The sequence below is a fragment of the Equus przewalskii genome, chromosome 7 (assembly GCF_037783145.1).
Source record: "Equus przewalskii isolate Varuska chromosome 7, EquPr2, whole genome shotgun sequence".
NCBI lineage: Eukaryota > Metazoa > Chordata > Mammalia > Perissodactyla > Equidae > Equus > Equus przewalskii.
In genome coordinates this window covers 21812306-21824679 of record NC_091837.1, presented here as the reverse complement: position 1 = coordinate 21824679, position 12374 = coordinate 21812306, and the positions used below count along the sequence as shown (strand labels likewise).

Below are 12374 nucleotides of genomic sequence, written 5' to 3'. Positions count from 1 at the left end.
AACCCAGCTGCTGGGCGGGGCATTGGCTATATTTAGATACTCCTATTTGTGTAAAATGGAGTATATTTGAATAAATTTAAATATTTGAATAAATTTACATGTTTGCTTGCACAAGTGAAGAAAGACTCCAAAAGGATACCTAAGAGATGGGTCACGTGGGTTTCCTTTGGGGAAAAAGAGCTGAGTGGCTGAGCAGAAGGGTGGGAGAAAGACTTCACTGCATTCCCTTTTGTCACTTTAATTTCAAGCCATGTGAATGTATTATCTATTCAAGAGAACACATTTAAATTTGTTTAAAAAAGGGGGGAAAAACACACAAACATGGTTTTTAATCAAAAGAGCCTTTTGACAAAGACCCGTTAGGTACAGTCTAATTATCACAAAGAAGCTTTCCACTAAGGACCTGCAGGGAGCACAGGGTCTTCTTTTCTCATCCCAGAGGGGCGGGCGCTTTGGGAAGGACATTTCAGCGCCTTGGCGGGCCTGCTCGGGACCAGCGGCCAACAGAGCCAGAGGGACAGCTGCATTTGCTTCCCACGAGAAGCGGATGTGTGCAGCCGGATTGGTGGGTATGGGGTGGCCGGGGGTCCCAAATCCATATAGGAAATTTTCCCGAGAGTCCTCTTCCTGAAAGGCTCAGTGCCTGTGGTTTTTGTATTGGACTTCTTATGAGAATTTTCAAACTTACAGAAACTTGAAATAGTACAATGAATAAATACCCACTATTAATTTTAACAATGGTTAACTTTTGCCATATTCACTTATCTGTCTCTCTCTCTCTGTCTAAATATGTATCTGCACAATTAACAAAGTCATAGAGACCATGGGGCTGTCCCGGTGCCACAGCAGTTAGGTGTGCACGTTCTGCTTCTCGCTGGCCCCGGGGTTTGCTGGTTCGGATCCTGGGTGTGGACATGGCACCGCTTGGCAAGCCATGCTGTGGTAGGCGTCCCACATAAAGTAGAGGAAGACGGGCATGGATGTTAGCTCAGGGCCAGTCTTCCTCAGCAAAAAGAGGAGGATTGGCAGCAGATATGAGCTCAGGGCTAATCCTCCTCAAAAAAAAAAAAGTAGAGACCGTGACACTTCACTCCCAAATATTTGTGTGTATTTCCTAAAAATAAGCATATTCCCCAATCCCATTACCACATCCAAGAAAATTTACCATTTTACTAGAATATCTAAAACCCAGTCCATATTTAGATTTCCTCCTTATCCCTGGAATGTCTTTTTTATTATTACTTATTTTTGTTTTTGTTTTTGCTGAGGAGGAATCGCCCTGAGCTAACATCTGTTTCCAAGCTTCCTCCATCATTTTGTATGTGGGACACCTCCACAGGGTGGTGGGTGAGTGGAGTGGGTCCCTACCCAGGTTCCAAACCCATGTACCCAGGCTGCCGAAGCCAAGCACACAGAGCTCTAACCACTTGGCCACAGGGCTGGGCCCTCCCCTGAATATGTTTTATAAGTGGGTTTTCTTTTCCCCAAATCGGTGTCCGATCAAGGAATCTAGAATAATCCCTCCTCCTACCTGTTTTTTTAAGTGAATTTTTTGAAACGCCAGCCAGTTGTCTTATAGATTTGTCTGTTAGCTCCTTATGGTTTCATTTACTGCTTTCTTCTATTTCCTATGACTCTTGAGAACTAGAAACTAGTTCTTTTTTTTTTTAAAAGATTTTATTTTTTCCTTTTTCTCCCAAAGCCCCCCGGTACATAGTGTATATTCTTAGTTGTGGGTCCTTCTAGCTGTGGCATGTGGGATGCCGACTCAGCGTGGCTTGATGAGCAGTGCCATGTCCACGCCCAGGATCCGAACCAGCGAAACCCTGGCCGCTGGAACGGAGTGCACAAACTTAACCACTCAGCCACGGGGCTGGCCCCTAGAAGCTAGTTCTAAAGGCGTGATTTGTTTTGGGTTAAATTCTTGTGGATTTTGGTCTCCATCTCTCATGGCTCAGCTGAAGGGCAGGTATCCAGAGGCTTCACGCGTGCGTGCAGTGGACTGCACAGAGGGAGCTTGATCTCTCCATCCTCGTCTTTAAAACCTTCAGCCTCTGGAACCATTTTTCTCTCCGATGAGGGGTGAAGGCTTGGCTCAGAACCAGAGACCTATACATTGTTTATTCATTATATTAATAGTGACAGTTAACAATTGACAATAATAATGGCCAGCATTCATTGAGCAGCCTTGTGTGCCAGCAGTGTATGTGGCCTGCTGTATGTGGATGTCATGTAGACTTCACAACAGTGCTATGAATATGGGTGTCAGTGTACGCACACAAATAAAGCAGTGGAGGCCAGAGGGGTTAAACCCATTGAAGACCTTGACTGTGAGCCAGGTTGACTCTAGAACTCCTGCCGGTGTCTGGTCCCAGATATAACTTGCAAGTTTCTCAACTGTGCTGTCTCTTGGGTTTCTTAACAAACAACTAAACGGTGATAGCACATACTCATGTACTGCTTACTGCATGCCAGGAACAGTTCCAGGGGCTTTACATATTTTATCCTCCCAGCAACTCTAAGAAGACCATCTCATGGATAGTGAAACTAAGGCACAGAGAGGTTAAGTAACCTGCCTGAGATCACACAGTTAGAGAATGGCAGAGCTGAAATTCCGACCCAGGCAGTCCATGCTTTTAGCCAACCACTGTTGTTTAACCAAAAGGAATCTATTAAAAGCTGTTAGGAAGCTCATAGGATCTCTGAGAGGGCCGGGGATCAGGCTTAGAGTCCATGTGGCCGGGAACAGTGCCCAGATCACACTGATCCAGCCAGGACAATACAGCTGGGAGCTTCCACATGGGGGTGACAGGAGCACCATATGGGAAGTTCTCCATCATAGGAAGATGATGCCACAGAGCAGTACAGAGGGTTTCACTGCACTGGCTAATTTTCAAAACGTTTGGAGGTTGTTGAAATGGCCCACCGTGTTCTACTCCTCTTTCCCTCAGGGGACTATATTCCACGCCAGGTGCAAACGTGGATTAAGCAGTATCGAGCCTCAGAAACCAGCACCATCCCGGCTATGGAGAGGCTCATCGAATGGCTGCCGCTGCACCTTCCCAGGCAGCAGAAGACCACGGTGGTGCATGGGGACTTCAGGTAGACACGGCCCGAGGAGGGGTGGATATTGTGATGGGGAAATGATGGAAAGGGCGCTTGAAGGGGAAACGAAGCAGCTTGTCTTGGCCTGTCTTACGGCTGAGTGTTCCCGTTACGAAGGACCTGCCCATGCACGGCCTTTTAAGGCACGGTTCTCAGCCTTGGCACTGTTGACGTTTTGGCCCAGTTCTTTTTGATGGGGCCTGTCCTGTGCCACTGCAGGAGTTAATACCGGCCCTAGGTCTGAAGGTGCGAGTGTGTGCTCCAGTCATTACTACCGCATAACAAACTCCTTCAAAACTGCGTGGCGATCAACAGGGACAGCAATTATTTTGCTCATGATTCTGCTGTCTGGGGACAGGATAGCTTGTTTCCACTGGGGTGGCTCTCAGGCTGGGGGCTGGAATCACCCGAAGGCTCACTCACATGCCTGGCCCTGGGGCAGAGAATTCATGAATGGCCGGGTCCTCAGGCCTCCCTCCCTGTCTCTTTGTGGTCTCTCCAGCATGGCAGCTTCTGGGTAGCTGGACCTCTTACCTGGTGGTTTGGGGCTCCAAAGGTGTGTGTTCCAAGAGAGAGAGGGCTGGGCGGGAGCTGATCACCTGTTCTGACCTAGTCTCGGGGGTCACTCAGCATCACTTCCACCTGCATTCTATTTGTTATTCTTTAGCGAGTTGCTTCAAGGGATGAGGAGTAAGACTCTCCCTTTTGTGCCGGAGTGTCAAAGAATTGCAGACCTGTTTGAAAACCCTCACAGGGAAGGAGTAATCACCAGGACCTGGGGAGGGTAGCTGTGTGGAGAGGGCCACCTGACAAAGCTGGGGCCCTCAGCTGTCTGCTGAGAGGGAGCTGGGGGGATAAATAACCAGGCCCTATTCCCATCTCCTGCTGCTGTCTCCCGTTGGCTGAGCCCAACGGAGCCAGAGGGCAAAGGAGCTGATGCAGGCAGCCCACAGCTGAGGCTCCGGGGCGCAGAGGGGCCGAGAGGGTGGGGAGTGCATCTGGAGGGGCAGACGGAATACACCCAGCCCAGAGTCCACCCCACTGCTGTTCCCCTAGAGCTGTCTCCATCCCTTCTGTGGCCCATTCAGGCTGGACAACCTGCTGTTCCATCCAGAAAAGACCGAGGTGCTTGCTGTCCTTGATTGGGAACTTTCTACCTTGGGCGACCCCCTTGCTGATGTGGCCTTCAGCTGCCTAGCTCACTACCTGCCATCCAGTTTTCCCATCCTGCGAGGTAGGAACTGCTGCTGGGGGAGAGGCGGGGTGGAGCCAGCTCCATCCTCACAGCGCTGGGGCAGGCTCTGCTGAAGGGGGTTGTGGTGGGGCTGGTACGTGGCCTGAGGCCCTGGAACACCTTCCCGTCACAATGCGGGAATGGGTATAGCATGTATTTTAAGTGAGGAGCGTGTGTGTCTAGGCACCTCTTATGCTTTCATCCAACTAACTTCTGTCTGGTTGTTTAAATTAGAAAAATACAAATTTATTTAAAAATTTTAGAGCCAAAAGAAAATAGTTAAAGTCATCAGTAGTCCCAGAGATAACCACTGCTGACATTTTCTTTTTCTCATCTTTTTTATGTGTATACATACATTTTTTTTAAACAAAAATGTGATTAGAGGACTTTATGACCTGCTTTTTTTCACTTAATTATATACTTTGGACATGTTTTCATGCCATTAAGTATTTCTTCTACAGCTCATTTTTAATGTTGGCATAGAATTTTATTGTATAGAATTAACTTAATCAAGATGTTTGGTTTGATTCCTATTTGGATATTTAATTTGTTTCCAATTTTTTTAATGTAATTTTCCCTGCTCCCGCAAAAATACAGTGAGCATCTTTGTAGTAATATCTTTGCCTACATATTAGGTATAGTCCTAGCAATGGGATATATCACATACTTCCAAACCGTGAAAATGTTACAAATGAAGCATTTCAGTGAACTTTTTATTGGTTGTAATCAGCTTTTTCATAGTTTGATGGGATCTTGCTTTCAATATCATTTTTTCTCAAATAACTGATGGAGAATAATATGCATCCACCCTGAACTGTGGTCCCGAGAGAATTGGAGGCCCCTCGTTCCCTCCTTTCCTGCCAATTTAGTCTGAAACTTTTAAGAGCCAATTTCTGAATAATAGCTTCGTGCCTGGAGTGCAGCCATCTCGGGGAGGAAGAGCAGTAAATAAGGAGCTAACCCTTTGAACTATTGTGAAGCTAATTTCCCAGGGAGGAAGTGATTTGCAGAATTTAAATTCTTGCGGGCCACAGGGGAGTGTGGACGCAGTGACTGCCCAGGCCTGGCTCTGTCTGTCGCCTCAGGTTTGAGTGACTGCGATGTGACTCAGCTGGGCATCCCCACCGCAGAGGAGTATTCCAGGATGTACTGTCGGCACACGGGGAGCCCTCCCATCGAGAACTGGAACTTCTACCTGGCTTTCTCCTTCTTCCGGGTGGCGGCGATCCTCCAGGGCATCTACAAGCGCTCGCTCACAGGTGGGGGTGGCCTGAGTCCCAGCGCGAGGCTTCTCCCCCTGGAGCCCTCCCGAGGCCTCAGAGGCTTTAGAGGGACCTGTTTGGCCAGAATTCTACCAGATTCAGTTAATTCAACCATTTGTCGTTAAGGATATATCATATATAGTCTTTAAAGTATTTATACTTGTTTTTTTAATTATTAAAATGACATACAAACAATTTTTACAGTAAAAGCATACATGATAAGAACCCAGTCACATAGAAGAATATAAAATTACTTTCCTTTCTTAGCACCATTTCTTGAAGCTGCTGTTAAGAGTTGCTTAGGGGGCCAGCCCCGTGGCCGAGTGGTTAAGTTCACGCACTCCGCTTCAGCGGCCCAGGGTTTCATAGCTTTGGACCCCGGGTGCGGACATGGCACCACTTGTCAGGCCATGCTGAGGGGGCGTCCCACACAGCACAACCAGAGGCACTCACAACTAGAATATACAACTATGTACTGGGGGTACTTTTGGGAAAAGAAGAAGGAAAAGAAAAAAAAGAGGAAGATTGGCAACAGATACTAGCTCAGGTGCCAATCTTTAAAAAAAAAAAAAAGAGTTTCTTGGGACTCCCAATTTTTTCTGTATATCTGTCTTCTCTCTCTCTCTCCAATTTTTACAAAAATGTGAGCACCCTACATGTATTTTTCAGTACCTTGATTTTTGAATTTTTTATGCTTAAGAATTCCTATGAAATATTTGTGTCTACACTCATATATATATGATACTTATCATATATATATTTAACAACTATATGAGGCAAATTTCTTGCTTTTTTCCACTTAACAGTATTTCATAGAGACCTTTCCACATGAATATGTACAAGTCTGCATCCTTCTTTTTGGGTTCTATAGCACGTTCCACTGTATGGCTATGCTGGAATCTATTTACCCACTTCCTCTATTGATGCATATTTGGATTATTTGCAGATTTTTGCAGTCCCAAATAGTGGTTGGTGAACATCCTTTCTTACACATGTGTGAATATATCTGAAGGATAAATTCCCAGAATTAGAATTGCTGGGTTAAAAGTATGTGCATTTTAAATTTTTGTAGATGTTACCAAATTGCCCAGTAAGAGTATTGCTAAAGGTGAAAAGGGATTGTTGTATTTTTTTTGATGGTGCTTTCACATACATGGGACAATACTTTATGGAACTAGCTGGGAGTTCTAGGTTGTATCTCGTAAGTTTGAACTTTGGAGAAGACGAGTTAAGTATTGCTGCTTAGAACTGACGGTGGGGTGAATGTGTCTATGCATGTACACCTCAGAGTGTTTACACGTACATGTGGGGATGGCACAGTGTTATTAGTTTTAATTGTAAATTTTATTGGGTAGCAGATGAAATAATCTATATCATAAATTATTTGAGAAGATAGAAAGGCAGATTAAACTTTGCTTCCTTTGTGGAAAGGAAAGCAAGCAGATAGAATCCGTGAAGAGCCCTCGAATTGTGACGAATGCAGTAGCATTAAGTACCCCTAGATGCTCACGTTATAATCTTGAAATTCCATTCCCACCAAAAGGAACCAGGCCTTCTTGGGGAAGTGGCTGATTTCATGTCAGGGCAGGGTATCTACAAGATGAACCTGGAACATCTAGTCATACCAGAAAGTCAGGAAGTTGTCAAAGACTGGCAGGGTTTTCGCTAAAGGACTCGGGAGCCAACCTGAATAGGCCCCTACTTGGTAACGATAGGGAGCGTGGATGACCAATAAGGATGTTAGCTGAAATGGATGGAAACACTTCAAGTGTGTTTAAATCCGTGAGTAAAAAGTGATACTAAAACAGAGAGACAAAGGCTCATTGTGACTTTGGAGGATGCCTAGGGAAGCAACCCATTATTCTGAAAATCAGTAAATAAAGGAAAAAAAAAACATCAAGCATTTATCCCACCTTTCCTATACAAATTATATCTCAGGCTAACCAAATAATTGATGAAGGAAAGTTTCTGTTTAGAGAATCATCCCGGACAGATTGATAGAAGTGGCACATCACCAACTTGCCACCCCTAACGCATCAGTGCATCTGGAAAATAAGCATCAGTGGTGCCAGCATCACCCAGAGAGACAGCCAGACATTCCAGGCCTCCTGATACTCCCCACAGTTGACCCTGGATCTGACCAAGTGTCTAGTGGGGACTTCGAACTTACAGGAAATGCAGGGTTTCAAGGAATGTGTTAAACAGCACCACTGAGGGACAGCCACTCACACAGTCCAGACTCTGGGACTCTTCACAAGGCAAACAATTCAGTTTCTTCAACAAATAAATTTCGAGGGGAAAAAAAGATGAAAAAGGAATCTATAGATTGAAAGGGACTTAAAAGACACATCATCCAATTACAGTGTTTGGACCTTATTTAGATCCCTGTTTGAAAAAACAAATTATAAAAAAAATTTTAACATCTTTTTTTTTTTTAAAGATTGGCACCTGAGCTAACATCTGTTGCCAATCTTCTTTTTCCTTCTTCTTCTTCTTCTCCCCAAAGCCCCCCAGTACACAGTTGTATATTCTAGTTGTAGATCCTTCTAGTTGTGGCATGTGGGACGCTGCCTCAGCATGGCTTGATGAACTTAACCATTCGGCCATGGGGCTGGCCCCTAAAAAATTTTTTTTATGAGACAGTCAATGAAATTTGAGGGGTCGGCCCTGTGGCCAAGTAGTTAAGTTTGCACACTCTCCTTCGGCGGCCCAGGGTTTCACCAGTTCGGATCCTGGGCATGGACATGGCACCGCTCATCAAGCCATGCTGAGGTGGTGTCCCGCATGCCACAACTAGAAGGACCCACAACTAAAAACATACAACTATGTACCGGGGGGCTTTGGGGAGAAAAAGGAAAAATAAAATCTTCTAAAAAAAAAAAAGAAATTTGAATTCTGACTGGATAGTTGATGATATTAAAGGAGTCATAGTTAACTGTTTTTTAAATGTGATAATAATGGTATTGTGTGTGTTTTTTAAGTCTTTGTTTTTAGACGTAAATGAAATATTTATAGATGAAATGATCCGTTTGGGATTTACTTCAGGAAAATCCAGAGCAGGCGGGGTGGAGATGGCAGAGGATGAAACAAGAATAGCCTTGGTGATTGTTGAAGTTGAGTGGTAGATACCTGCAGGCTCATTCTCCTCTTCTTTCTACTATTGTCTAGCTTTGAAGTTTTCCAAAATGAAAAATTCAAACGAAAGGCAAGTAGAAAGAACCCCAGCAGTGGATTTGCTGGTACCATGGGGACATCTTAGCTTCGCAGTCCTCCACACCCTGAGCTTGCTGGCAGCCTATTGCCCTCAGGCAGGTTGCCATGTTCCGAGAAAGGCCGTGCAGTAGGGAGTAGATCATTCAGTCTCCATGTCTGAGCCTCTCCTAAGCCGGGGACTGTGCCAGGTGGTACTGGTGGTACAGAGTAGAACAGTGTCCAGAGAAAAGTCAATGCAGAGTATTTCTAGTTTGACCCTCCCTGAGTTGAGATAGGGGTCTTGATAAGCAGTTCTTGGAGACGATATTTTCCCTTCTTAGAGCATCAGCTCTGAGTCACTATTTCTGAATTTTTGTTACGGCTTTGCAATGGAAGCTAACCAGAAACCTTTAATTAAGCAGAATGGCTGCTAGGTCCAGCGGATGAGGAACAGGCCTGATTGCCTGTGCAGATTTTCTAGTTCTGCTCCAGTGCCTGGGGATAGCTGAGTCGATTTTGAACGATCCATTCAGGAATCTCAACACCCGTAAGACCCACTGGATTGTCCTCATTTGCCTATCAGGAAGCCCTTTGACAGTCCCTAAGGTCCCGTGAGCCCCTGCCTTAGCTTCGTGCTTCTCTTGGCTTGGAGGTAAAGCCCCCGTGTTTGCCAGCACACAGAGAGCAGCTGTGCTGGCCTCTGAGGCTCTGCCCCTCCCATCCTGGTTGTGTGCTCCCTCCCTCCCTCCCACCTGGGAAGCCAGCCAGACATATTGGGAAGTGGCTTAGTTTTCTCACATAAAAACAGCAAAATCCACTTTTTGAAAGAATAGTATAAAAACATTCAATGAGGGGAAATAAAAACCCAACTATATGAACACAAATATTATTTCTGTACATTTGTCTTCTCCAATTAGCTGTTAAAGTCACTTTTCTATTTGAACAGTTGAGATATTTGGTATTGCCCTGGGAGGTGGGGTTTAGAGAAGGAGCATTAGTTTCAAAGGCATCCTTGCTCTGGTGTCACTCGCAGACTGGGACAGGGAGAACAGTGACCAGAGGCCTGGGGACCGAGTCACAGTCTGTACCAGCCCACCCCAAGTATCATTCGTTAATAAGTGGATGCCGAAGTCTAGATATCTTAAAGATGGCTGTGAAATTCTAGAAAGGAAAAAGCGCTTGTGACTGCAACTTAGCAGGACGCCAGTGATGTGGTCTCTTCTGCTGGGACTACATTTGGGAAAATATACTGAAAGTGATAGCTTTAAATCAACCCACGCTCATACAAGTGACTTTCCAAGAGACAAAGAAAGCAGCACCCTGAGAGCAAGATCCAATTAAGGAGATGAAAATTAAGAAAACTCTTGATACTCTGTTTTTTTTTCTGCTTTTTCTCCCCAAATCCCCCCAGTATATAGTTGCATATTTTTTTTAGTTGTGGGTTGTTCTAGTTGTGGCATGTGGGATGCCGCCTCAGCATGGCCTGATGAGCAGTGCCATGTCCATGCCCAGGATTCGAACTGGCACTTGTGCCCCTTGGCCCTCACTGTGCATCTGTGGCTCAGGGAAGGGGGCTGCCTCATTCCTGACTGACCGCCCCAGGGCCTGGGTCCATACCCAGCACCCAGAAGGTGTTGAGTGAAGACTTGTTGAGGTCCACTGGTCTGCGTTCTCTGCTATGTAGCAAACAGATTTGGTTCTTAATTTGTCAGGAATAGGGTAATATCTTTAACACCAAAGCTGCATGAAAATGGCTCTTTTGAGAACTACCACCAGACCATGGCAGGAGCCAGAACAAAAATCGGCCTCTGCAAAGATCAATTTATTGATACAAAGAGAGTGAGGAAAAGTCTTTTTAGAACATGGAAATGCTAAAAATAATCCCAGAGAGCCAGCAGTAAAAAAGCCCACTATAAGGAGACACTATACACACAACACCGTGGATGGCTCTCAGGTGCGGTACGCACACTGAAAAGACCCTGGACCCTATGACGTATGTGTTTATGTGACCTTCCAGAGAGACAAAGTGTAGGAATAGAGGTCAGTGTGGCCAGGGGCTGGGGGAAAGGGTTGGGCACAAAGGACACCATGGAAATTTGGGGCTATGGGAATATTCTGTATCTCGATGGCCGTGGTGGTTAGCTGACTAAACTCACAGAATTGTACGCTTTATAAAGAGAGTGTATGTACACTATACCTTAATTAAAGACATTTTTTAATCCCTTTTTTAAAAAGTCTTTATGTGTGTATTAAAATAAGAAAAAACAGTGTGGGTGTGACTAGAGTGAGCCCTGTGATGCTGGTAATGGTGTCAATCTAGACAAAATGGTGTCCAGAAACTAGCCATTAATCCCGTCACCTGTGACTGTTCCTGTCAGTTTCATAGCAGGGGCCGTCCAGGATACTGCAGGGCTTCCTACAGACCGCCGGTGACAGCAGAAGTGATTGAGGGTGTTCCTCATTTAATTTAGGTTATTTAGGAAAAGAAGAGGTAAAGAGCAGGGAGCAAGCCAACTGAGTTTGACTTCTGGCTCCCAGCCCACTCGTGTGAGCTTGGGCCCTCTAAGACCCAGATCCTGTCTGTAAGGTGGGGATTAAAACGGCCGTATTGCTTTAGGAGCTCAACGGGCTATAGTAATACATGTACAGCACTGAGCACCGTGTCTGGTATATGGCAGGGGCTCAGCAAATGCTGGTAGCTGCTGATACAGTGATGTTATCACGTGTTAGTGTGGTTAAGGGTCGGTTGGGAGCAATCACTGTCTGTCTTTGCTTCTGCTTAGGCCAAGCAAGCTCAGCAACCGCAGAGCAAAGTGGGAAGCTGACTGAATTTACGTCTAACCTGGCATGGGATTTTGCAGTCAAAGAAGGGTTCCGACTTTTCAAAGACATGCCAGCCACAAAACCGTTAATGAGGTCCTACCACACGTGGGCTGGTCCACAGTCCCGGCTGCACACCCCAGGCACCAGGAGTTACGTGTCGATTCCAGAAGCTTCCCCAGCTCGTGCCTCAAAGGGAGCTCTGGTTATCTCTCCAGAGGGCCTCTGCCCACCCGTCAGGGAGCTGTATCAGCGGCTGAAGCAATTTATGGAGCGACACGTGTACCCTGCTGAGCCAGAGCTGCGGAGTCACCAGGCCTCATCAGAGAGATGGACCCCTTCCCCGCTGGTCGAAGAGCTCAAGGTAAGGCATCCTGTTGAGAGTTGGCAGGACCTTGTTAACATGGCAGAACCTCAGCTCGTCCACCGGACACATCTGCTCCCTCGCCAGGCAGTGAAGAGACAGGAGAGCTGAGTTGAATTGTCTTTGCTTTCCATCCTCGTCAGAAAGAGCCAGCTCTAGATGATGCAGTGTTCGCTTCCTTGCTCTTTCTGTGTGACTGTGTCACGGCCAGAGGGGCCAGAGAGCTCAGCCCAGCAGAGGAATGCTGTCTGTGGTTTATAACCCCAGGGCAGGTGGCCTTATTTTATGTGTATTTTAACTATATAAATTTGAAACAGCATGATATAACATACATCAATTAATAAAGTTGCTCTTTAGGGCCAGCTCCAGTGGCCTAGTGGTTAAGTTCAGTGCCCTC

General features: G+C 45.8%; 1 protein-coding gene across 4 annotated transcripts in view; it reads left to right on the top strand.

Annotated features, from left to right (window-relative positions):
• ACAD10 (acyl-CoA dehydrogenase family member 10) overlaps window positions 1-12374 on the top strand; it is a 51204-nt gene that overhangs the window by 27927 nt on the left and 10903 nt on the right. For all 4 annotated transcript variants that reach the window (XR_011542391.1, XM_070628866.1, XM_008525675.2 and 1 more), the window contains 4 exons: window positions 2952-3102; window positions 4194-4339; window positions 5425-5598; window positions 11577-11977. Coding sequence is in view for 3 of the 4 variants with exons in the window: in XM_070628866.1 (XP_070484967.1) it covers window positions 2952-3102; window positions 4194-4339; window positions 5425-5598; window positions 11577-11977 (872 nt within the window). In the remaining variant the exon portion in view is untranslated. The remainder of the gene's footprint in view (window positions 1-2951; window positions 3103-4193; window positions 4340-5424; window positions 5599-11576; window positions 11978-12374) is intronic.